Genomic DNA, 25492 nt, shown 5'->3' with positions numbered 1-25492 from the left:
TCGTGAACATGGATCTAAATAAACACACATGTTGCTTTTCATGAGTAGTGGCTTAGTACAAAATGTCTGCTTCCGCAATGTGTCCATCTTAAATGCATTTTAAATCTTAGTGCAAAATGTGTACAATAATTATCCATTTGCAAACATTTGTCCAAGAAAAGGTGTTTACAGGCATCTGACATTCAATAGGGAACAAATCCATTGATGAAATCCATCATTTAACTGTTATTTATAAAAATCTGGCAACACACTCACAACACAGAAAGAAACTGATGAAGCTACAGGTGCATAGGAGCGGAAGTTAAAACAAGGTCCATTTATTTAATGTGCATCAAATGAATTGGACTGCGATAAATTCAGTCTTACAAGAGCAAGTCTCCAGTTATAAGATCTTATGATTGTAGATTTATTCTTTTTATTAAAAAAAAGAAAAATGTACCAGCAATTCATTTCATAGGGAGCATGTCTGTTTAAAGTTTATTGAAGAAAGCAGGAGTTTTCTGTAGAAATCAAAGATGAGAATGCAGATATGGCCAAAATCTATCAAATTTTGTGAAAATTTGCAGTTTTTAAATAGTTATAGTAATAAGAATGACTAATATATATTCTTTGTTACAACGCCCTCACGCCATCGGTAAAAAAACAAAAAAACAAAAACAGGAAAAAGAAATGAAAAACATTTCCGTAAACATTCTTTCCTAAGGAACTTTTCCCTTATTTCAGTGATTTCTCCATTTTCATGTTTACATTTTTGCTAAACATACCAAATCAGTGGTTCTCACAATTGAAAAATAAAAGCACAAAAAAAAAAAGTTTACACTCTTTTACAGGTAAAAGATCATCTTGAATTAAACTGTATATCCTTAAGGGCATAGAATAGTTTTAGCTTCATTAACTATTACATAATTAGCTTCTTACATACAAATATGGACATATTTGGCTGTGCTTCAAAGCCTGTGTGTAAAAGTCCATGCCACTGCAGCTCAGAATTTGAAGTCACCAGGGTTGTCTTTACTGCTGCTGGGTTTGACCTGTTCGTGCAGTGAAGCCTCCTCGCAGCTTGCTGTAGCAAGGCATTTTTCTGTAGACTCATCAGCATCTGGGTCCAAGCCTTCAGGGCACTGGAGCTTTAAGAGTTCTTCTCGGAGCTGAGCCGTATGTCGCTGCGCACAAAGCAGAAGGAAGAGTATGGTCAGCATGTCATTGTAATAAACTGTTCTCTCTCTAGAGCCCCTGAACATAGCGCTGTATGGAAGTCGCTGTGCAAACAAAAATTTATTCGGTGGAACCCCAGGGACAGGTAAGCTATGCTGATCACGCAAAGGAACTACCGCCAAGCATTCCTATAAGACAATTCACTTTTATAGCAAACTTAATTATTCTGTTACAATGGTATGTATATGATGATGATGATGATGATGATGATATGTCATAAGCAGAGAGAAAATCTATTAGCTGTGGTCTTTATTTTGGCTAGGACATCTCCATTCATAATTCAAATGAGATAAGATGGTAATTGGTTTCGAAATAAAGTATTTCACAGTTGTAGAGTCAACTGACGCCACAACTGTTAAAAGGAAAAGTTTTTATCATTTTTAACACAATCGTTTTTTTCTTTCTTTTTTTAAATATACATATTTTACCTTTAAAGCTGCTGCATGGTGAGACATCGTCCTACCGACACGTTTGTCACTGCTAAATTGCTGAATATCTACAATCCAGTCCTCACACTGAGCCATGATCTCCGCTCGCTTCAAGTAAAAATGTTTATGAATCACCTAGGACAGGAGTGGAAAAACGCGTTTAGACCAATGTATTCGTACTTAAATAGCTTTTAGAAAACACGCTTTAGCCAGGAATGTCCAAAATCAAGTGTGATATTTGGTCACATAATAAAGTTTCATCTGAATCCCTCGAACTGGGTAGGATGCCTAAGCATTGCATGGATACTGAAGGACCAGAAACCTGTTCCCAAAATACAGTTGAACGCATACTGTTATTACTGACATTTGCACACATACAATTACAGGTGCATATTACAACCTCACAAACTCTAAAACAATGGGAACTTTTTAATTTTCAAAACGTATTCAACTACCCGAGGTAAATTACTGCAGGTGAAAAATTAAGGAAGCCTCGGGCGCTATTCAATTGGATTCCCGATTTCACCCAATGGCATTGTTAGCGCCCATTAAAGAAGCATGTTTACACGGGCTAACGGGCATTCACACACAGAATCCATGAAAAGTTCACCCATTACCCTACTGGCTATTGGGTTTTTTTTTTCTGGCCCCCTGAGGCAGGTGAAAGAAATCCCTGATAACACTTGGCTTTGGAGCTAATTGGATAGCCCCAGGGGATCAACTAGCCTGCGGTAATCTACCACAGAAAATTTAATTCTGGCCTTAGTATAGCAAACATGCTACTATAATTATAATTATTACTAGTTATTTATATAGCGCACACATATTCTGCAGCGCTTTACACAGAATATCTGGACATTCACATCAGTGCCTGCTCCAATGGAGCTTACAATCCATGTACTATAATACATATAATGCATTATATATAATGCAATAAAATATAATGGTGAAATACATACACACTATTCTATTATATATAGACACACACACACACACACACACACACACACACACACACACACACACACATACATATACACACACACATACATATACACACATATATATATATATATATATATATATATATGTACACATATACATATACACACTTGAGGATCATGGGACTTGGGCTCACAGAGTCTGGGCTCCATCCCGGCTAAACAAAAGTGGTGTCAAGAATTAATTATTCAAGAGTGAATATATTTTAACTGAGCTGCATAAGACGTGTTTAATATAGAGCTAGTTTTCGTAGAGGCAATATTACGTTATAGAAAATGTAGGACTCAATATTTAACTTTGCTTTCACCCATGAAAATATGGAATTGATTCATTAAAAACGTAAAAGTGACTGCTTGCAATATGCTGCTATGATCAGGTTTTCTCTCAAAGGTATATTGACAAGTGTTTAAACAAATAATTTTTATACTTGTTGTTACATTAGCTATAATGCAAGGGTTAATTAACTGGTTGCAAGTCAGAATATTAAGAATCTTAATATTTTTGCATTTTTTTCACCAAGTAAAAGCTGATGGTGTGACCAGTCTAGACAGCAGTGTCTTTACTAGTGATGACCACCAGCTGCCAACTGTACTTACTGAATGATAAATACTTTATTGGGCTGCTATAGTTCAGGATGGGAAGTTTGCTGCATCAGTAGGTGCACCTGCAGGAACACTTTGCATAGCGCTCTCTACATTGTCCATCAAAACGGTCTGACTCGGCTGCTTACAAAAGAGTCCAAACTGATTGAAGATGCAAAAGCCACATGTGTGGGCACCTTTATTGTTCTTTTTTTAAGGACCATGAATTATCTAATCTGTAGTAACAGTAATTATTGGTGCTGCATCTGTAACGTTCCCCCATCCCATTCATGCTAACCAAGGTTCTAGCTTCTCCTGGAGAAGGGCATTATGTTTGCCTCATCATTAATATTAAGCAAAACCCATTTCCAAACTTAATATTAATCCTGGCAAATGGTTGACAATGTCACAGGATGGAGGATTCACACAGACACACTCTTGCTGGCTGACATCATCAACCATGTTGTTGCTGTTGTTCTGGTGGGACTTTAGACTTTAACGAACAATTGTATATCCACCGGAGAAAAGTCTCCCTTTTTTTGTATTTATATCAACCAAAAAATAAAGTCGATGATCGTTTAGTTTGATACATCTTGGAGGCATCCAAGGGATAAAACCCTGTGATTAGCCACGAATGTTCTTAATCAATGCTACCATAAAGATTAACCGCTGATGAAATCTCAAGAGGAGATGAAACGCATAGGATAAAGTGAACTGCAGGACACACTCTTGAGGATTCGCTATCAATAATCTATATCCCTAAAACGGGTGAAATATCTCTTGTACCTCAGATGTGGTAATCTTGAAGTTGCTTCTACATTTTACAAATTATATTTTACTGTGTGATTATTTTTTTTAGAATGGTTTTATTGTAGTAAAAAAAAAAAAAAAAAAAAAAGAGAATTAGTTGGTTCATAATAACGATGATATACTGGGCCAAAAAATATTTTAGGGTGTAGTACAATATATATCCATTAGAGGCATTTTGCAAGTAAAATTTGTTATACCAAGGCCACCCTTCAGTTTATTAAGGTAGTACTCCTTAAATGGTCATATTAGTAGTTGGGTACACTTAGAGCGCCCTCTCATTGATTTATTAGATCTCTATTTCTTTTAGTTTTGCCAAGAGTGAGAAGCAGCTATAAAATTCATGGTATGCCATCTCTGATTACCTTATACTTTTGAAATGGCAAAAACAGAGAGCACTAACTAAGTCTATTCTGGCTAGATGGGTCTGGAAGGAGGGTTCAATAAGTGGACACAAAAACCATCCCAGAGACCTCAAACATTGAAAGATGGCAAAACACTGCAAGCTTTGCTCCAACAGTCAAGAGGAACCTTGCTGGGATACAAAGTCTGTGCTAAACAAACATCTTGGCTTTGATAACCCTAGATAAAATAAGATTTTACTTACCGATAAATCTATTTCTCGTAGTCCGTAGTGGATGCTGGGACTCCGTAAGGACCATGGGGAATAGCGGCTCCGCAGGAGACAGGGCACAAAATAAAAGCTTAAGGATCAGGTGGTGTGCACTGGCTCCTCCCCCTATGACCCTCCTCCAAGCCTCAGTTAGGATACTGTGCCCGGACGAGCGTACATAATAAGGAAGGATATTGAATCCCGGGTAAGACTCATACCAGCCACACCAATCACACCGTACAACTTGTGATCTGAACCCAGTTAACAGTATGATAAACGCAAAGGAGCCTCTGAAAAGATGGCTCACAACAATAATAACCCGAATTTTTGTAACAATAACTATATACAAGTATTGCAGACAATCCGCACTAGGGATGGGCGCCCAGCATCCACTACGGACTACGAGAAATAGATTTATCGGTAAGTAAAATCTTATTTTCTCTGACGTCCTAGTGGATGCTGGGACTCCGTAAGGACCATGGGGATTATACCAAAGCTCCCAAACGGGCGGGAGAGTGCGGATGACTCTGCAGCACCGAATGAGAGAACTCCAGGTCCTCCTCAGCCAGGGTATCAAATTTGTAGAATTTAGCAAACGTGTTTGCCCCTGACCAAGTAGCTGCTCGGCAAAGTTGTAAAGCCGAGACCCCTCGGGCAGCCGCCCAAGATGAGCCCACTTTCCTTGTGGAATGGGCTTTTACTGATTTTGGCTGTGGCAATCCTGCCACAGAATGTGCAAGCTGAATTGTACTACAAATCCAACGAGCAATCGTCTGCTTAGAAGCAGGAGCACCCAGCTTGTTGGGTGCATACAGGATAAACAGCGAGTCAGATTTTCTGACTCCAGCCGTCCTGGAAACATATATTTTCAAGGCCCTGACAACGTCAAGCAACTTAGAGTCCTCTAAGTCCCTGGTAGCCGCAGGTACCACAATAGGTTGGTTCATGTGAAATGCAGAAACCACCTTAGGTAGAAATTGAGGACGAGTCCTCAATTCCGCCCTGTCAGAATGAAAAATTAAGTAAGGGCTTTTATATGATAAAGCCGCCAATTCTGACACACGCCTGGCTGAAGCCAAGGCTAACAGCATCGACACCTTCCATGTGAGATATTTTAAGTCCACAGTGGAAAGTGGTTCAAACCAATGTGACTTTAGAAAACTCAACACCACATTGAGATCCCAAGGTGCCACTGGAGGCACAAAAGGAGGCTGTATGTGCAGCACCCCTTTTACAAATGTCTGAACTTCAGGTACTGAAGCCAGTTCTTTCTGGAAGAAAATCGACAGGGCCGAAATTTGAACCTTAATGGACCCTAATTTTAGGCCCATAGACAGTCCTGTTTGCAGGAAATGAAGGAAACGACCCAGTTGAAATTCCTCTGTAGGGGCCTTCTTGGCCTCACACCACGCAACATATTTACGCCAAATGCGGTGATAATGTTTTGCGGTTACGTCCTTCCTGGCTTTGACCAGAGTAGGGATGACTTCTTCTGGAATGCCTTTTTCCCTCAGGATCCGGCGTTCAACCGCCATGCCGTCAAACGCAGCCGCGGTAAGTCTTGGAACAGACAAGGCCCCTGCAGTAGCAGGTCCTTTCTTAGAGGTAGAGGCCACGGTTCGTCCGTGAGCATCTCTTGAAGTTCCGGGTACCAAGTCCTTCTTGGCCAATCCGGAACCACGAGTATAGTTCTTACTCCTCTCCTTCTTATGATTCTCAGTACTTTTGGTATGAGAGGCAGAGGAGGGAACACATACACTGACTGGTACACCCACGGCGTTACCAGAGCGTCCACTGCTATTGCCTGAGGGTCCCTTGACCTGGCGCAATATCTGTCCAGTTTTTTGTTTAGACGTGACGCCATCATGTCCACCTTTGGTTTTTCCCAACGGTTTACAATCAGGTGGAAGACTTCTGGGTGAAGTCCCCACTCTCCCGGGTGAAGGTCGTGTCTGCTGAGGAAGTCTGCTTCCCAGTTGTCCACTCCCGGAATGAACACTGCTGACAGTGCTATCACATGATTTTCCGCCCAGCGAAGAATCCTTGCAGCTTCTGCCATTGCCCTCCTGCTTCTCGTGCCGCCCTGTCTGTTTACGTGGGCGACTGACGTGATGTTGTCCGATTGGATCAACACCGCCTGACCCTGAAGCAGAGGTTTTGCTTGACTTAGGGCATTGTAAATGGCCCTTAGTTCCAGAATGTTTATATGAAGAGATGTTTCCATGCTTGACCACAAGCCCTGGAAATTCCTTCCCTGTGTGACTGCTCCCCAGCCTCTCAGGCTGGCATCCGTGGTTACCAGGATCCAATCCTGAATGCCAAATCTGCGGCCCTCTAGTAGATGAGCACTCTGCAGCCACCACAGGAGAGACACCCTTGTCCTTGGCGACAGGGTTATCCGCTGATGCATCTGCAGATGCGATCCGGACCATTTGTCCAGTAGATCCCACTGAAACGTTCTTGCATGGAATCTTCCAAATGGAATCGCTTCGTAAGAAGCCACCATTTTTCCCAGGACCCTCGTGCACTGATGCACTGAGACCTGGCCTGGTTTTAGGAGGTTCCTGACTAGCTCGGATAACTCCCTGGCCTTCTCCTCCGGGAGAAACACCTTCTTCTGGACTGTGTCCAGAATCATTCCTAGGAACAGTAGACGTGTCGTTGGAATCAGCTGCGATTTTGGAATATTTAGAATCCACCCGTGCTGACGTAACACTACCTGAGATAGTGCTACTCCGACTTCTAACTGTTCCCTGGATCTTGCCCTTATCAGGAGATCGTCCAAGTAAGGGATAATTAAAATGCCTTTTCTTCGTAGAAGAATCATCATTTCGGCCATTACCTTGGTAAAGACCCGAGGTGCCGTGGACAATCCAAACGGCAGCGTCTGAAACTGATAATGACAGTTTTGTACTACAAACCAGAGGTACCCTTGGTGAGAAGGGTATATTGGGACGTGGAGATAAGCATCTTTGATGTCCAGAGACACCATATAGTCCCCTTCTTCCAGGTTCGCTATCACTGCTCTGAGTGACTCCATCTTGAATTTTAACCTTTTTATGTAAGTGTTCAAGGATTTCAGATTTAAAATTGGTCTCACCGAGCCGTCCGGCTTCGGTACCACAAACAGCGTGGAATAATACCCCTTTCCTTGTTGCAGGAGGGGTACCTTGATTATCACCTGCTGGGAATACAGCTTGTGAATGGCTTCCAAAACTGCCTCCCTGTCGGAGGGAGACTTTGGTAAAGCAGACTTCAGGAACCGACGAGGGGGAAACGCCTCGAATTCCAGTTTGTACCCCTGCGATACTACCTGTAGAATCCAGGGATCCACTTGCGAGTGAGCCCACTGCGCGTTGAAATTCTTGAGACGGGCCCCCACCATATCTGAGTCTGCTTGTAAAGCCCCAGCGTCATGCTGAAGACTTGGCAGAAGCAGGGGAGGGCTTCTGCTCCTGGGAAGCGGCTGCATGGTGCAGTCTTTTTCCTCTTCCTCTGCCCCGGGGCAGAAAGGAGTGGCCTTTTGCTCGCTTGTACTTATGGGAACGAAAGGACTGAGTTTGAAAAGACGGTGTCTTTTTCTGCTGATGTGAAGTGACCTGGGGTAAAAAGGTGGATTTTCCAGCCGTTGCCGTGGCCACCAGGTCCGATAGACCAGCCCCAAATAACTCCTCCCCTTTATACGGCAATACTACCATGTGCCGTTTGGAATCCGCATCCCCTGACCACTGTCGCGTCCATAACGCTCTTCTGGCAGAGATGGACATAGCACTTACTCTTGATGCCAGGGTGCAAATATCCCTCTGTGCATCACGCATATATAGTAATGCATCCTTTAAATGTTCTATAGTTAACAAAATATTGTCCCTATCCAGGGTATCAATATTCTCAGTCAGGGAATCCGACCATGCGACTCCAGCACTGCACATCCAGGCTGAGGCGATTGCTGGTCGCAGTATAACACCAGTATGTGTGTATATACTTTTTAGGATATTTTCCAGCCTTCTATCAGCTGGTTCTTTGAGGGTGGCCGTATCAGGAGACGGTAACGCTACTTGTTTAGATAAACGTGTGAGCGCCTTATCTACCCTAGGGGGTGTTTCCCAACGCGCCCTAACCTCTGGCGGGAAGGGATATAATGCTAATAATTTTTTAGAAATTAGCTGTTTTTTATCGGGGGAAACCCACGCTTTATCACACACCTCATTTATTTCCTCTGACTCAGGAAAAACTATTGGTAGTTTTTTCACACCCCACATAATACCCTTCTTTGTGGTACTTGTAGTGTCAGAAAGGTTCAATGCCTCTTTCATTGCCGTGATCATGTAACGTGTGGCCCTACTGGACATTACGTTTGTCTCGTCACCGTCGACACTAGACTCAGTATCTGTGTCAGGGTCTGTGTCGACCCACTGAGGTAACGGGCGTTTTAGCGCCCCTGACGGTGTCTGAGACGCCTGGACAGGCACTAATTGATTTGCCGGCTGTCTCATGTCGTCAACAGTTTTTTGCAAATTGCTGACATTATCACTTAATTGTTTAAATACAATCATCCAGTCAGGTGTCGACTCCCTAGGGGGTGACATCACCAACACAGGCAACTGCTCCGCCTCCACATCATTTTCCTCCTCATACATGTCGACACACGCGTACCGACACACAGCACACACACCGGGAATGCTCTGATAGAGGACAGGACCCCACTTAGCCCTTTGGAGAGACAGAGGGAGAGTCTGCCAGCACACACCCAGCGCTATATATATATACAGGGATAACCTTATATAAGTGTTATTCCCTTATAGCTGCTGTTATTATCGTTATTTGCTGCCAAAAATGCCCCCCCTTCTCTTTTTTACCCTGATTCTGAAGCAGGACTGCAGGGGAGAGTCAGGGAGCCGTCCTTCCAGCGGAGCTGTGAGGGAAAATGGCGCTTGTGTGCTGAGGAGATAGGCTCCGCCCCTTCACGACGTCCTTATCTCCCGCTTTTTTGTGTAAAAATGGCAGGGGTTAAAATACATCCATATAGCCCAGGAGCTATATGTGATGTATTCTTTTTGCCACCTAAGGTATATACTGTTATATTGCGTCTCAGGGCGCTCCCCCCCAGCGCCCTGCACCCTCAGTGACCGGAGTGTGAAGTGTGCTGAGAGCAATGGCGCACAGCTGCGGTGCTGTGCGCTACCTTAGTCTGAAGACAGGATGTCTTCTGCCCATGATTTCACCGGACCTCTTCGTCTCTTCTGGCTCTGTAAGGGGGACGGCGGCGCGGCTCCGGTGACCCATCCAGGCTGAACCTGTGATCGTCCCTCTGGAGCTAATGTCCAGTAGCCTAAGAAACCCGATCCACTCTGCACTCAGGTGAGTCCGTTTCTTCTCCCCTTAGTCCCACGATGCAGTGAGCCTGTTGCCAGCAGGACTCACTGAAAATAAAAAAACCTAAAACTAAACTTTTATTCTAAGCAGCTCAGGAGAGCCACCTAGATTGCACCCTTCTCGGCCGGGCACAAAAATCTAACTGAGGCTTGGAGGAGGGTCATAGGGGGAGGAGCCAGTGCACACCACCTGATCCTTAAGCTTTTATTTTGTGCCCTGTCTCCTGCGGAGCCGCTATTCCCCATGGTCCTTACGGAGTCCCAGCATCCACTAGGACGTCAGAGAAACTGGGGTTTCCCATGTTGTGGGGTCAAAGTAATAACTTCCTCACAAGGTGCATATCAGTGAAAGTGGCCATTTCATGCATAGGACTCCCCACACAAACATGGTTAAGCAAAACCAAAGTACACATGGCTTCATATCAGCACATGCAACTGTGTTTGTGGTTTTGTGTGTGTCTTTAAAATGTTTTTCAATAAAAGTGTGATTCATTTTAAGACTTCCCAAGTCTTTACTGCATGATGCAATAAAGATCCACAGAAGGCAGCTTAAAGGTGTAGTCAATGAAAATAACAGATTTCAGCAGCTGAAACCACCCAGAACATTTAATTTTGAATATATGTTTAATTAAAAAAAGAAGCAACTAAATTACTGCTTACGTTTGTATAGTTTGAGCCAGTAACTACTATTCTGCATTATAGCTCATGATGGCGGCATCCCTATTTATGCCATCTGTGCCCGATTATCTAGTGCCAGAATTCTGCAATGTACATTCTGCACACTGGAAAGAAATCCTTGTACAGCACTGTGGAACATACTGGCATTAAATAAGGCATCCAGAATCAATAAAGAGAAAAGGGCTAAGAGAAAAGAATTAGGAATGAGAAAGTGAGTTTAGGTCAACTACAAAGCCTGGTACAAATTAAAGCATACAGATTGGGGAAAGAATTTTAGGAAAACATTTTTATTTGAGGGAACGCTTGTGAAAGAGAGACTGGCTTGAAGTGTGGCAAGTCACAGCAATAAGATCCCTCCAGGCATCTCAGAGATTTTACAGACGCATGCGAATAGCTCATGAGAGAAGAGAGAAGTCATTTATTGTGGGGAGAAAGAGGGGTGATATTTGTGCAATTGTAAAAATGCATATGCTTAGGCTACATATGTAAGAATTGGTGTGTTCACATCATATACACATATATATCGACAAGGTAAAGATGAATGATGAAGTCCCAGTTTTGAAACTCGTAGGGGCGTAGCTTGACGTGGATGATGACCCTGGTTGAAGGATGTGGCGGTGTGTTTGCCACTTTGGGATCCTTGTTATTCTATATACTAGCGGTGGTCTTACTGCCACCTCTGGTACGCATTTTTAATTATTGTGCTATGTGAAAAACTTGTAATAAATTGTTATTCTTTTGATGTACTATTGGCGCCCCCATTCATCTTTACCTTGCAGATTTATCGGGTCACGATTAGTCTCAGTAATTGGGGAGGACGACAGCTGGTGTTTTCAGTGTGCATGCAGATTAACAGAAACCTAATTCAGTGCTAGGAGAAAAGCATTGGTCTGTGATTGGAACGGACAGCTCAACATTGGACTTGTAGTTCCACAAAGAGTCCGTATGAACTATTGTGCACTAACACCACTTTGTTTTCTCTCTCAAAAAAAAAAATATATATACATACACACACATATACATATATACCACATGCACAATACTAGGTCTCTCTGTACCTAAGATTTTGGATGCAACTTGACTGTTATGCATAGGAATGGCTGCTATGCTGTGTCCCGACTGTGATCTGGGAGGTGTGTGTGTGTGTGGGTGGGTGTGTGTGGGTGGGTGTGTGTGGGTGGGGGGGAAATAGTTTATGCTGCTTCGGAGAAGGGAACAGATAATCTTGTACCAGTTGTAAAAGATTGTGTGCTAAACGTGTCATGGGTGCTTCACTTCCCAAAATACCATAACTTTCAACCAAGTCCCACAACACGAGAGGTATATGAATAGTGGTCCCTGGAGATACCTAATTTGCATCTGAGAAAGTCTTGTGGGAATTTGTTGCTCAACCTGGAAGGTGGGGGCTACTGAGGGATGAGGCTTGTGGTACTATATCTCCCAGCAAGAGATGCTGCTGGGTGCTCACTCTTCAAGGAAGAGCTTTCTGGCTAGGAACGTTCCATCTTTCTGCTTTCCGTGGGCTCCCCCACTCAGACCTGACCTCAGCATAAGGTGTGTTAGGTTTTTCCGACTTTATATTTTTATTTACTCGAAGTAGACTGTGCATATTTCATAATTGTGTGTCTTGTTATTTTACCTGTTTTTTTCTGCATAACTTAACTCTGGAAATATTTCTCAAATCTAAAAACTTTATTAGCGTCTCTCTGTGCCTCTTACTAATTCACATGCTGGGAACGGCCCATGCTACCTGCAGGTAATAACTGTTTGATTTATGGATCTAGCAATCCCCAAAGTGCCATTCAATACTAAGTGTAGTGGCAGTTGCAATAAAACCCACGTCACGACCGCCCATCTGTGTCAGGTTGGTATATCTGAGCACAGACAGGGGCGGGGTGAGGCGACACAAGGGTGTGTCCATACATATAGAATAGCAGGAAAGCACTCAATTTGGGCTTGTTAAGACGTATCTTTTGTAAAGGCTTAGCAGCAACATTTCAGAGAATGTAACTTCCTTCTCAAGCTACATAGATACACAAATATAAAAATATATATATATTTATACACACACCCACACTATATGAAAATATGTCCCTCGTTATCTACATACAATATTTGAATGATAATGTACACATTCCAAATGATCATATTTTTATTATACTTTTTTTTTCCTTTGAACATTACACCTGTATTGGCGTTGGAACATTTTTTTTTCATACTTTATATCTGTAAATGCAGCAGGGAGAGAAAAGGCCTACACACGTCCCTCTCCTTTGCTATATACTAATAAACCAAAAAGGCATGTCTGAATTTAATGCAGAGATGTGACTCTTATAATTATTCTGGACATAAATCAGTGAAGATACTACTTATTTTTAGATCCCTGGAATAAATGTGTGTCCTTTTCAAAGTCAGACCTGACAAGAGAAGTAAAATAGAAGGGTTATGTGATTGCGGGAAGCAGGATGAAAGGAATGAGTAAATATCTGGTTAGCTGAACCTCGTCTCCTCTGTGGAGAGAGATATTAGATTACTGCACTCTGTGGGGAAGCAAGCTTTCACAGGTCACTATGGCCTAGCAGGACTGTTGCATTTAGTATAGTGTATCAATGTGCCGCATAGATACCCTTGAGATGATTTCCGCAGTATCTCCTAATGGTACATAGCAAATAACTATTTCTGAAGATGCTCTTATGTCAGGATTCTTCATACAGATGTGTCCACGTACATCTAGCCTCCTGGTATATTAACAGCCCTTCCAGTCATGGCATGCTGTGACTTTGTAGCACCGAGCGTCTTTTTGTGTGACTTTTTCCATTAAAATGCGATGTGAATAGGACTCATATGCAGCTATGGTGATTAAAATTATATATGGCATGCCTACATTCTATGAGTGACAGTGTCTGTTTCTGTATATGAAATGGTATGTACAGCGTTATCCTAGTAAACACTGTAAAGTAGCATTTCGTATGCCGATACAGCCGCAGTCACACACAGTATATAGGCATGCCACATATCATTTTAATCAGCAAAGTCTGCTTAAGCGACCTATTCACAGTGATGTGGATAAAATGCATTTTCATCAAAAAAGACACCGAACGCTAACAGAGTTGCACGGGACCTGTCAGCTCACTCAAGCCAGGCATATCCTGCTATGTGGCGTATTGAGGCAAGATGTATGAGGGCACATCTGTATGTACCATAAGTACAATAAGTCAACCAATAGTACTGTATACCTAGGAAAAGGTTTTTCCCCCTCCCATTTCTTACACCTTTAACAAACTTCACATCTAAAAGCTTCAAGAGTCAGCTAATCACCCCATTTCCTCACTCTACATATTTGCAACTTTTTATTAGCAATTCTATCATCAAGAAATCAGCCAGATATTTGCATTTACAGGTTTAGTAAATTCAGATAAATAGCTAAATCCACTTTAAGACCAACAAAATGTGACCCGGACATAGATATATACACTACATCAGAAGACAAAAGGTACCTGGGAAGAAACAATGTCATATAAAGACAGATATTGAGCAGTCATATAAAGACATATCTGAGCAGACCCAAAAAGCAATGTGTTAAATAGCCTGTTATCGGGTGCAAATACAGTGTAACGCGTAGGCCTGGGACTATTCAATTACAAACGTTAAAGCCCAAGGCTACCACTCCCGTTAAATTAATGGGGCTAATTGAATTACCCACTTGGTCTCATTGACATCCAAGACATTGTACTACTGGAGACCAAGCACAAATAACAAATGTAATAAATAATTGGTGAATGTTAACTTATAAAAGGACTGTGTAATGGCATGGTCGAAAAACCACCAAAATATAATTTCTTGAAAACAGTTTCATTTGATACACTGAAAAGTAACCAACATTTAAAAGAAAATAACATGCATTTTATAAAGGGGGCCTATAGACACAGGGGGATGCACCACTAGATTTTTTTTTATAGAAATTATTTCATAATTTTAATAAAAGTATTCAAAACTTAATAAAAAAAATTAAAATAAAAAATGTGAGCAGTTTTCTAGGGAAAAAAAATCATCATCTAAGTGGTTAAATCATCTGGCGTCATAAAACCAGCGCACCAGGGTGAAGCGCACAGGGAAAACATACCAAACACACAGATGGGCCATGACTGGGAACTGAACTCATGTCAGTGCTGTGATGCACTAATACAAACCCCACTTTGTAATAGTATGCACTGAAGACTATAGGAGAAATTTACTAAAGAACGATTTTAATACTAAAAATAGGTGATTTTATTAAAATTTTTACATATTAATAAAGGTCTGTTTTGACTGATTTTAACCACTTAACCAACGAATATTTGTTGTTTTTTTATGATTGAATTAGGTTGAGAACATTTAAATAAAGATTGTCCAAAGCAATGTTTTTAATAAAAGTAAAAACCCCAAAATTTAAAAATAATTATTTTTTTTAAATATTGGCTCAAACATTGATGGTCGGAACATCGCAACCATCAATAATTGGAACATTGTGACATCAATTTCCCGGCTTCAGGTTCCCTCAGCAGCTCCCTGAGCCCCTTGGGAAGGTGAGGGGCTGTTTTTTTCCCCATTTCCCCAGCAGCTGCTAATGTCTGCAGCCACTGTGTAGAGGGTGCTGCCGAGCTGACTGATCAGCAGTGATTGATAGCATGGCAGCAGGGTCGGTTCTAGCCGTTGTGGTGCCCCGAGCGAAAAATAGCAGCGTGGCTTCATTCAGGTGAGTGGTCAGTTACGCCCCCTGTAGAGTTGTGCCCCCATTTGGTGACCTCTGTAGAGTAGCGCCGCTTAAAAAAAATAAAAATGAATACTTACTATCCCCGCTCCTGATTCCCAACCGCTGCAGACCTTCGCCGGCGCCGCTCCTCTCCACGCATCTATGGGAGAGACGTCATGACGTCTCTCCCATAGCACAGCATAGATAGACACTACAGGTCAATTATGACCCCTAGCGTCTGTGCCAGTCCCACAATGCTGTGCGCGATGATGTCATCGCGCACCGCACAGCAAAGGTCCTCTCCACGAAAGGAAACTAGACAGGTAGTGTCTAGTTCCCTTCACAGCGGGGGACACTGCCAAACAGTAGCGGATCTTGCCATGGTGCGGTGTCCTCCGGAAGGCGGCGCCCCGGGCAAAAGTACTGCTTGCCCGTGGCAAGATCCGCTACTGTATTGCAGGCACTAAGCCCAGCCTGGTGTGGTCGTATCCAAACGCTGCAGGTGCTTACTGTGGGTGAGGGGATAAGCTGCATCTTGCGTGCAGTGAGAAGCTCTCTAATACACCTGTGCTAGACACATGGTCTTACAGCAATATATAGATTATTAGTCCACATTAGAAGTGGCCAATGCAGGCAGAGCTGGCCATAGGCATTATACGCAAATGCCTAGGGGCATCCCAATCATAGAACTAGCATCTGATTTGGACAATGGGACAGTTTTTTGGCAGTTTTTTTTCCCCCTTCATCTGGCTCTGATCATTATCTGAGTGATCCGAGCAATCAAGGAGGAGACACCAAAAGGCTGCAGAACACAGAGTTGGTGCTCAGACTGAGAAACAAGAAGTGTGTTCACTTTCTGCCTAAGGAGAAGCAGCTGCAGAGGAAGCTAGGCAACAATCCCAGAGCTGCATGAACCTCCCCCAGCCACACAGGATAAAGGTAAGAGCTGGATGAGGGGAAGGCAGATACATATGGGGAGTGAGTGTTCAGGCGGCTGATGACACTATGGGGGGAGGGGCGAGTTAGATGCATATGGCGAGTGAGGGCTCATGAAATTGCTATGGGGGGAGACAGAGAAATGTAGGTGGAGGAGCTCAGGGACCTGATAATACTACTATGGCGGAGCACATACATATATGAGGAGGGGGGCTCTGGGGGCTGATGACACTGTTTTTGGGAGCAAGCACAGGAGGCAGAGACACTTGCTCAAGAGGCTAAAGACACTTGGAGAGTGGGGCCCAGGGGTACACAACACTGCAATAAGCATAGGTTGACTCCATCATCCATATTGGTAAGGTGGTACCTATACTGTGGTGATGATGACGGTCACCAGGATGGAAGAGAGTAGGAAACAACAAGCTGCAAATATTAACTACCATTCTACAGAGATGTGCTGTAATAGCCTAAATGTGTGCCCTGCAAACTTATATTCAACAGGTGGGGTGGTCAGCCTGTACTGCTCGTGCTGGGTGAGGGTGCTTCCAGTAGTGATGTGTCCCACTGCAGTGATCTGTGCTGTGATGGGTAAGGGGTTCTGTGCAATGAGGAGAGAATGTGCACTTTAGAATGCTTTCTGTGGTGGTGGTCGTAAGGGACTTTACTCTAAAACCCGTAACTTTTTTCTTTAGTTACAGCTATGTGCTGTGAGGGTAGAGTCTGGGGTTGGCTGCTGGGGAGGCAACAGCCGAAATCTTGTTTGTGTCGGCTCTTACTGCACAGGCATGCGAGACTGCAGCACATAAGGGGCTTGATTCTGAAGTGGGACTAAAGCAAACAGCAACAAATAACTGTACACCTTGGCAAAGCTATATTGCACTGATGGGGTAGATTTTAAGATGCAGAAAGATTTGATTTGCGAGGAGTATAAGTGCAAACCTAAATGTCAGTGTAACAATAAAGATTTCCAGTATTTGTAGGCTACATGCAAAAGCAGCCAGTATAAATCCTGTGTGCAAAAAAACTAATGTATTTGCACCACTTTCTTTGCAACATGGTGTGTCCTGATGAAATTACTGTGTCTTTTTTGCTTTACTTCCACCTCAGAATCAGTCTAGTCTGCCTGCCAGTCTGTCTACTGAGAAATAGACATTGCATAACTATAAAAATCACAGATGTAACTGGACCTCACTTTATCCGACCTGTCGGGGGGGAAAGGAGAAAGTACAGAAACCGTAGGTACAGTATCAACATAAATTGTGCATAAAACATGTAACCCCAATGCAGTCCCACATCAGCTATTCCATGCTTATGGGGACACAAAGAAGGAGCCACTGGCAGCGTCAGCGTTGAACTGATTTTCAGCACAACTAAAATCAATCAAGAGGAGGTACAATTTATGCTGCTCAAGTTCAGTCCCTCCCTCCAGGATCCTGCAATTCCGCAGACTTAGTATCGTAAGATGGCCCCTTTGTACATACTTCAAATGCGTGTGAGGAAGCAGACGGGCACCTCTCTAGGCAGCAGGAGGCACTTACCAATGGTACTGTACCTGCCCAATGGTGTGGTGGTAGGGATCAGTGTCACTACCTGCTTTGTCAGTGAAATGGGCCATCCCACATAACACAAACTGGACACTCCAGGATGGCCATGTATTAGAGCAGTGGTTTTGTGCCGTCTGGGGTGCCTCAGGACACTTGCAGGGATGCCCTGGATTGGTGGTCCAGGACCAATTTAAATTATTTATGGTCAATGTAATAGGCAAAACCACCAGTGTTGGTGGCTGTCAATCATAAAATATGTGTACAAACAGAAGTGAATCTGGTCCCTCACCACACAATTGGACATAAGGATGACCATATAAAACACAATTTACTTACCGTATATACTCGAGTATAAGTCGACCCGAATATAAGCCGAGGCACCTAATTTTACCACAAAAAACTGGGAAAAATTACTGACTCTAGTATAAGCCTAGGGTGGGAAATGCACGGTGCCAGGGGTTTTCATGCTCAGGGTGTCATGCTCGTTGCCAGGGATTTTATGCGGTAGGTGTTATGCTTGTTGCCAGGGGGTAATGTTTGTTTCTAGGGTTGTGCCCCCAGTGCCACATATACCCCCAGTGACAGATAAAAACATGCCCCCGTTGCTTTGCCCCCAGTAGTTATGCCCCTTCTTTGCCCCCAGTATTGTGCCCCCTCTTTCATTGCCCACAGTAGTTATGACCCCTCTTTCTTTGCCCCAGTAGTTGTGGTGCCCCCTTTCTTTGCCCCCAGTAGTTGTTGTGCCCCCTTTCTTTGCCCCCAGTAGTTGTTGTGCCCCCTTTGTTTGCCCCGTTACTGTGCCCCCTTTGCAGCTTACAAACATAAACACACACTAAAACAATACTTACCACTGCCCCGCTCCTGCTTCCCGACCGCTTCTTCTGCTGCTGCGCTGCTCCGCTCCGTCTGGCCGCCGCTCCATCTGTTCATCCGCTCCGTCTGGCCGCCGCTCCATCTGGATCCCCGCTCCGTCTGGCCGCCGCTCCATCTGGATCCCCGCTCCGTCTGGTCGCCGCTCCGTCTGGCCGCCCGCGCCGGCGCCCGCTTCCCGGCACCCGATCATCTCTATGGGAGAGACGTCATGACGTCTCTCCCATAGCAACGCCGCACAGACACTAGAGGTCAATAATGACCTCTAGTGTCTGTCCCTGGAGCCGGCTGCAGCGGACGCCCACACAGCCCACGGCGTCTGCTGCAGCCGTTGACTCGAGTATAAGCCGAGGGGGGCTTTTTCAGCATAGAAAACTGTGCTGAAAAAGTCGGCTTATACTCGAGTATATACGGTAATTTACTATTTTTTTCCTACATTTTTCAATAAGAAACTGTTGCCCAAGGGGTGGCATGAAAAATATTCTGATACTCTGGGGTCCGTGACTCAACATTTGGGAACCACTGTATTAGAGGTAACAAAAGAGAAATTTAAATGCCACCAACCTAAATGAGGCTCTATATAGCCCATAGTCCAATATCTCCTATTGGATGAGAGAGAAATGCAGTATGTGGAGAAATACAGCTTGCAAAATAAAATATGACCATGAGTGTTACTAGATATTTACATTAAAAAACAGGATTGTCAAGGGATAACACAACATTAATGCTGGCCTGTCACCAGATACATGTATGCATTCTATTATAAGCTCATTGTATTTTATTGGCAGTGATTAAGATATAATTATGTATCAAGCACACCAAACGCTTTGAACTATTTTCTGCTAATTGTTATGCCAGTGGTAAGTCATTCTCTTACTCCATTATGGGGAAATATGCAAGCCACTAATAAAGAGTTCAGCAGAAATTACTTCAATTAACTAACATTTATGTCAGTGGATTATAAATCGGCCTAATTTCTTTTTGACAAGCAACACAGAGAAAGAGTTGATGCGGTTTCTTTGCTGCACATAAAAGATCTAACGTTTTAAACTAAAATTTTATTTTTATACTATATGCTAATCTTTAATATTTCAATATCCTTGGTTGAGTTCTTTTTCTTGGAAGAGGGGCAAGAAATGATCAATTACACCTCTGGAAAGATATAAACACCCGTATTTCTGACATACGAGCACCTTTACACTCAATTAGACGTGTGAAATTGCCCAGGAAAATTTATTGCAAATGTCAAACTAACTTCAGTGGTGGCATAATTAGGAACATTTACTACAGTCACAGTGCATAAATAAAAACACGGACTTGCTATCTTAATTTGAATCTGAAAATAAAAGGCCATACAAGCCGGGTTCATGTCTGTCACACGCAACAAATCTTTTTACATGCAAGTCACTAGATGCATGAAGAATAAAAGTAGATTTTGTAGGTGGCTATAAAACATTTTTCCCCATTTAAAAAAAAAAGATATAGAACTAATAACTCATTCTATTTGCAGAAAATAATGCATATACAGGCATTTTATTAGCTGAAAATAAGAACAAGTGTAGAATTAGGCAAAAAAAAAGCGCAAACATACAGTAATATACATTTCCTCTGCATAATTCTAGGCTTGTTTATATTTCTCCTTCTTTCTGCCCGCAGCTCAACATAGAGGCTCTCACTTTAGTAAATAAGGTTGCGCACAGGCCTAGCTTTCCTGTGCAAATATTTTATTCTATGGCACATAGAAAACATAGAAATTAATTAAAACAATCAGGAACTGGAACTCTAAGGGACAGCTTCAATTAATAGCGAATGTCGCTGGAATGGATTCTAATGGCTTCGCACTTTACCTTACAGAAGAATAATTCTGCTTGCAGGCTATGGAGGTGAGAGAAACAAACTATGGTAACTGGCAGATGAATGGACAATGAAACTGCATCACGCATTTTATGGCCAGTTAGGGTAGGCTGTGAGCAGAATTGGCCTCCTGAGATGTGGGTCTGTTTTAATTGATCTACAATGGGGGTCAGTATGATTTCCCGATGGGCGGGATGCCAGTCAGAATACAGACAGCGGCATCCCGTCCAACAGAATCTCAACAGCCCCCCAGTAAGCCCCCTAACCCTCCCTTGTGGTTGCCGAACCCTCCCCGGTGGTGTGTAATTCTAACCCATCCCGTTTGGTGCCTAACCCTCCCTCCCTCCCCAGTACTTAACCTTCCCATCTCTGAACCCTAACCCCTCCTACTAACAGCCAAATCTAACACCCCCACATCCACGGCAGGACACAAGTGGGTACCGCTGAAAGGAGGATCGAGATTCCATGTGCCTGTATTTAGACGACGGGATCCTGAGTCCTATCGGGCTTTAGACTCCGGTGTCCCTGCGGCGGACGGGATTCCGGCGTTGGTAATTTGAGCACTGGGATCTCGTCTGTCGGGAAGCTGACTGCTTCCCTTACAATGTCTAGACTGACATGCACAAAAGGTCGACAGGTACAATAGGTCAACATGACAATGGTCGACAAGTTTTTTGTGGGGTTTTGGCCAAACCTTGTGTATTCCATGTTATGTAACCACCATCAGCACAAACGTGTACCATCGCAGGCTCGCTTTGTTGTCACGCTTCTGGCAAGGTTATTCTCAATTATATCCATGTAGATAGTAAATCAAGCAAATATTGCCAAAAAACAAACTGTTGACCCTTGTCATGTCGACCTAATGCACGTTGACCATATGGTGTCAACCAATACACTGCTGATCTATCAACCGGATACCCTGAGATATAACACGCACAGCAGCTGAAACAGGTGCAGGACCAAAGGTTTCAGCTCTAGAATGCCTACACACACTGAAATGTGTGTATGGCCCGCAGCAGCTATTCTCCAAAAAGAACCTACAGTATTTCACAACAATACAAAGTTTATTGAACTATTGTCAGGCAATCTGTGTGCTGTTGGTTTCTTACTCTCAAAGTAGGCCATACAGAAGTTTAATGCATAAAAGACAGCTTTGCTTGCTCCCAAATGTATAATTGCCACAGTTGCATCAAAATTACAATCCTTTTGGACTGAATTACTGTATAGAAGGCCAAAACCATCCATTAGCTGTCTCTGCTGTATGCCTACCTGAGTAATAGAAAGCACTTTGGGAGGTATTAGGGGATGAACGTTCCAGGTCCACTGTGATTAGTGTTTACACGCTACACTGTGCTATTCTCTGCATAATGAGCAAGCTGCCTATTAGTACACTCTGTATAAACAATGCTTTACTTGAACAAGACATGATATTTGTAGCATGTAACAATTTAAGAAGATATTCAGTATCATTATTCAAACAAGCCTTGCAAGTAAACACTGAGCTAAACATTATAGCTAAAAAATAAATTGAAAACGCAATAACCAAATACTGTATATACTGCTGTAAGATAAGCAAAGATAGACTAAACAAGGTATATGCAAAACTCCCCTGCTATCTTAAACGCTCCGCAAGCACCCCAGTAACAAATAAGTACACAATATTAACTTGCAGCACGGAGCAGACATGCTTACTGTACATACAATAAAGGTAGAGCAGACTTATTCCTCTAAGTTATACACTGCGACCCCCTCACCGGCCAATTAATATGTTAGAACTATTGCATGCATTCTGGGGCATAAAGAAATCTTCACCTAAATTAATAAGTATTTTTAAATAGATTTATGACCCTACTCTCTCTCTTACCTATTTCTACCCGACACACTCCTTTGATGAAGGAAAATAGTATGCCTTGTGAATAAATTTTATTTCTTGATCAGAATATTCTTTCCCTTATTTATCACCACTAAGATGTTGCAATTTGCAGATCGTGTCATTGATAAAATAACTGCAAATAAAGATGTCAGCTCAAGATCTCAAAGAAACGGTAAAATGTGACTACATATAATAAAGAAAAATAGCAATGGCTCTTTACACTGAATATATGATTTATTTTTTTCCAAACCTGAAGAATTTATTTGTGAAATAAAATTGTTACCCAACACTCAAAGTATATTTCCTTTGGGAAATGTAGTGTAATTTAATGTCTAACTCCTGAAGCCTGTGGTTCTACGCTCAGCAAAATGTATTCCCATCAAATCCAGTTCACAGAGGCAGGCAGCTGGAGAGACAAGCACTTTGTAAAAGTCATTATCTGCTCATAGTGAGCAATTGCCTTACCACCAGGCTATATCCATCTGGATTTATCTCACTCCTCCACCTTTCCGAGGGAGAGGACGGGTGTCATCCGCACTTGTACAACTTATTAAGACAACGAGCAGTACAGATGGCAACAAAATAAAGTGACTTGACTGTGCTGGCCTCCTCACTCCTCATTTACATGCTGACAACAGCAAACACAGAGCAGCAGTACATGACACTACTTTGTAATCTTTTCAGCACATTCCCACCTCATTATCAGCTAAGTGCTATTTGCTTCACATGTTCTATTCCTCTCTTTACTGCTTAGGAAGCTACTCTGGAGAAGTTGTGATGTGTGTTGCTGAGCCCTGGGGCTATATGGGATTCCGTAAAGGGCCATACTGATGGGGAGATTTCCCCAGAGATGTGTGCTGAGCATTCTAGCACAGACCGCTCAGCACACATCTCTCCCCCCGCTCAGCACAGCGCGATGTGCTGAGCGAGGGGGGAACGGACACGGTGGGGCCGCTCAGTTCACCAAGCGGTGAAATGAGTGACCTGCTAGATTGTGCCTGCGTGCAAGCCAATTTAGCACCGGCGATAGCGATGCGTGGGACCGCGCATCGCTGTCGCCGGCACCCCTACACACGGAGCGATGTTCTAAGCAATCTAGTCAGATTGCTTAGAAATGAGCTGAACATCGCTCCGTGTGTAACCACCTTATGAATGGTGTTGCTAATTGAGTCTTATTGTTTGAACCTTAAAAGGTCACCCAGTACAGGGGCGAACGCAGGAAATGTAGAGGGGTATTTCCTTGTATGTATGTATGTATGTATGTATATATATGTATATATGTATGTATGTGTATATATATATATACTTACCGTATATACTCGAGTATAAGCCGACTTTTTCAGCACATTTTTCTATGCTGAAAAAGCCCCCCTCGGCTTATACTCGAGTCAACGGCTGCAGCAGACGCCGTGGGCTGTGTGGGCGTCCGCTGCAGCCGGCTCCAGGGACAGACAGTAGAGGTCATTATTGACCTCTAGTGTCTGTGCGGCGTTGCTATGGGAGAGACGTCATGACATCTCTCCCATAGAGATGATCGGGTGCCGGGAAGCGGGCGGCCAGACGGAGCGGGTGGACAGACGGAGCGGAGCAGCGCAGTAGCAGAAGCAGCGGTCGGGAAGCAGGAGCGGGGCAGTGGTAAGTATTGTTTTTGTGTGTGTTTGTGTGTTTGTAAGCGGCAACGGGGGCACAGTAACAGGGGGCAAAGAAAGAGGGGGCACAGTAACAGGGGGCAAAGAAAGAGGGGGCACAACTACTGGGGGCAAAGAAAGGGGGCACAATTACTGGGGGCAAAGAAAGAGGGGTCATAACTACTGGGGGCAATGAAAGAGGGGGCACAACTACTGGGGGCAAAGAAAGAGGGCATAACTACTGGGGGCAATGAAAGAGGGGGCACAACTACTGGGGGCAAAGAGAGGGCATAACTACTGGGGGCAAAGCAACGGGGGCATGTTTTTATCTGGCACTGTGGGGGGATATCGGTCACTGAGGGTATATGTGGCACTGGGGGCACAACCCTAGCAACAAGCATTACCCCCTGGCAACAAGCATAACACCTACCGCATGAAACCCCTGGCAACGAGCATGACACCCTGAGCATGAAAACCCCTGGCACCGTGCATTTCCCACCCTAGGCTTATACTCGAGTCAGTAATTTTTCCCAGTTTTTTTGTGGTAAAATTACGTGCCTTGGCTTATATTCGGGTCGACTTATACTCGAGTATATATGGTACTTAAAACTTACTTTTGAAAACTAAGGGAAGCAGGTGGTCATTTATGGATTGCTGGGTAAAGCACATTCTATCATTAGGCCATGCTGCCTTGCGGTGGTATGCCGCTATTCCTGGGTATGTGGCCAAGGGTGTAACAAAATGATACAATTCTATGAAAATCGCGTCACATTGGCTCAACCCCTTTCCATAGATACCACTGCGAGGGGGCGGGGCTACAATCATGGGCCACTGCAGTGCTGACCTCAAAATATTTGTTTTAAATCGGGAGGTGTGGGTATTAAGAAATCCTTCCTGCATGCGCCACGGCAGCAAGGAGATTACACTTGCTTGATGAACTTCTGATTGTTTTTAGTCTTTCCTATGGCTCTCCCCAGCTGGACCTTGGTGACCTGGCTGTGATTTTCTGCCTCACAATCTTCCTCATGCTGCTATAGGCTGTGGCTCAGTTACCTGCACCCGCTGACCACCGGATGACTAAACCCTCTCTGCATCACTAATCCCAGGAGCAGGGGCACATACCACAAATCGAGTACCATACCACTAAATCCAGGATGTAGAGCATCCCTCCCCTAACACTCACCCTAGTACCCTAATCTAACCGTCATCCTAAACTGTAACCCTAATACCCTATCCCTGACCCCAATACCCTTACCGCTCCCTTACCATAACCTCTGACCCTAATATCTTAACCCAAACTGCTAAACCAACCCTAATATCCTATCCCTAATGCCCTAACCCCATCCTCTAAACTAACCC

At 43.5% G+C, this 25492-nt stretch overlaps 1 protein-coding gene across 9 annotated transcripts in view; it reads right to left on the bottom strand.

Annotated features, from left to right (window-relative positions):
- Positions 1–289: 289 nt before the first annotated feature.
- Positions 290–25492, bottom strand: part of BIRC6 (baculoviral IAP repeat containing 6) — a 771630-nt gene continuing 746427 nt past the window's right edge. For all 9 annotated transcript variants that reach the window (XM_063917949.1, XM_063917953.1, XM_063917952.1 and 6 more), the window contains 2 exons: positions 1644–1778; positions 290–1163 (listed from right to left, as the gene is read on the bottom strand). In XM_063917949.1, the coding sequence (XP_063774019.1) occupies positions 984–1163; positions 1644–1778 (315 nt within the window). In that variant the 3' untranslated portion in view covers positions 290–983. The remainder of the gene's footprint in view (positions 1164–1643; positions 1779–25492) is intronic.

This window comes from Pseudophryne corroboree, chromosome 4 (genome assembly GCF_028390025.1).
Source record: "Pseudophryne corroboree isolate aPseCor3 chromosome 4, aPseCor3.hap2, whole genome shotgun sequence".
NCBI lineage: Eukaryota > Metazoa > Chordata > Amphibia > Anura > Myobatrachidae > Pseudophryne > Pseudophryne corroboree.
This window is presented reverse-complemented; position numbering and strand designations above follow the sequence as displayed.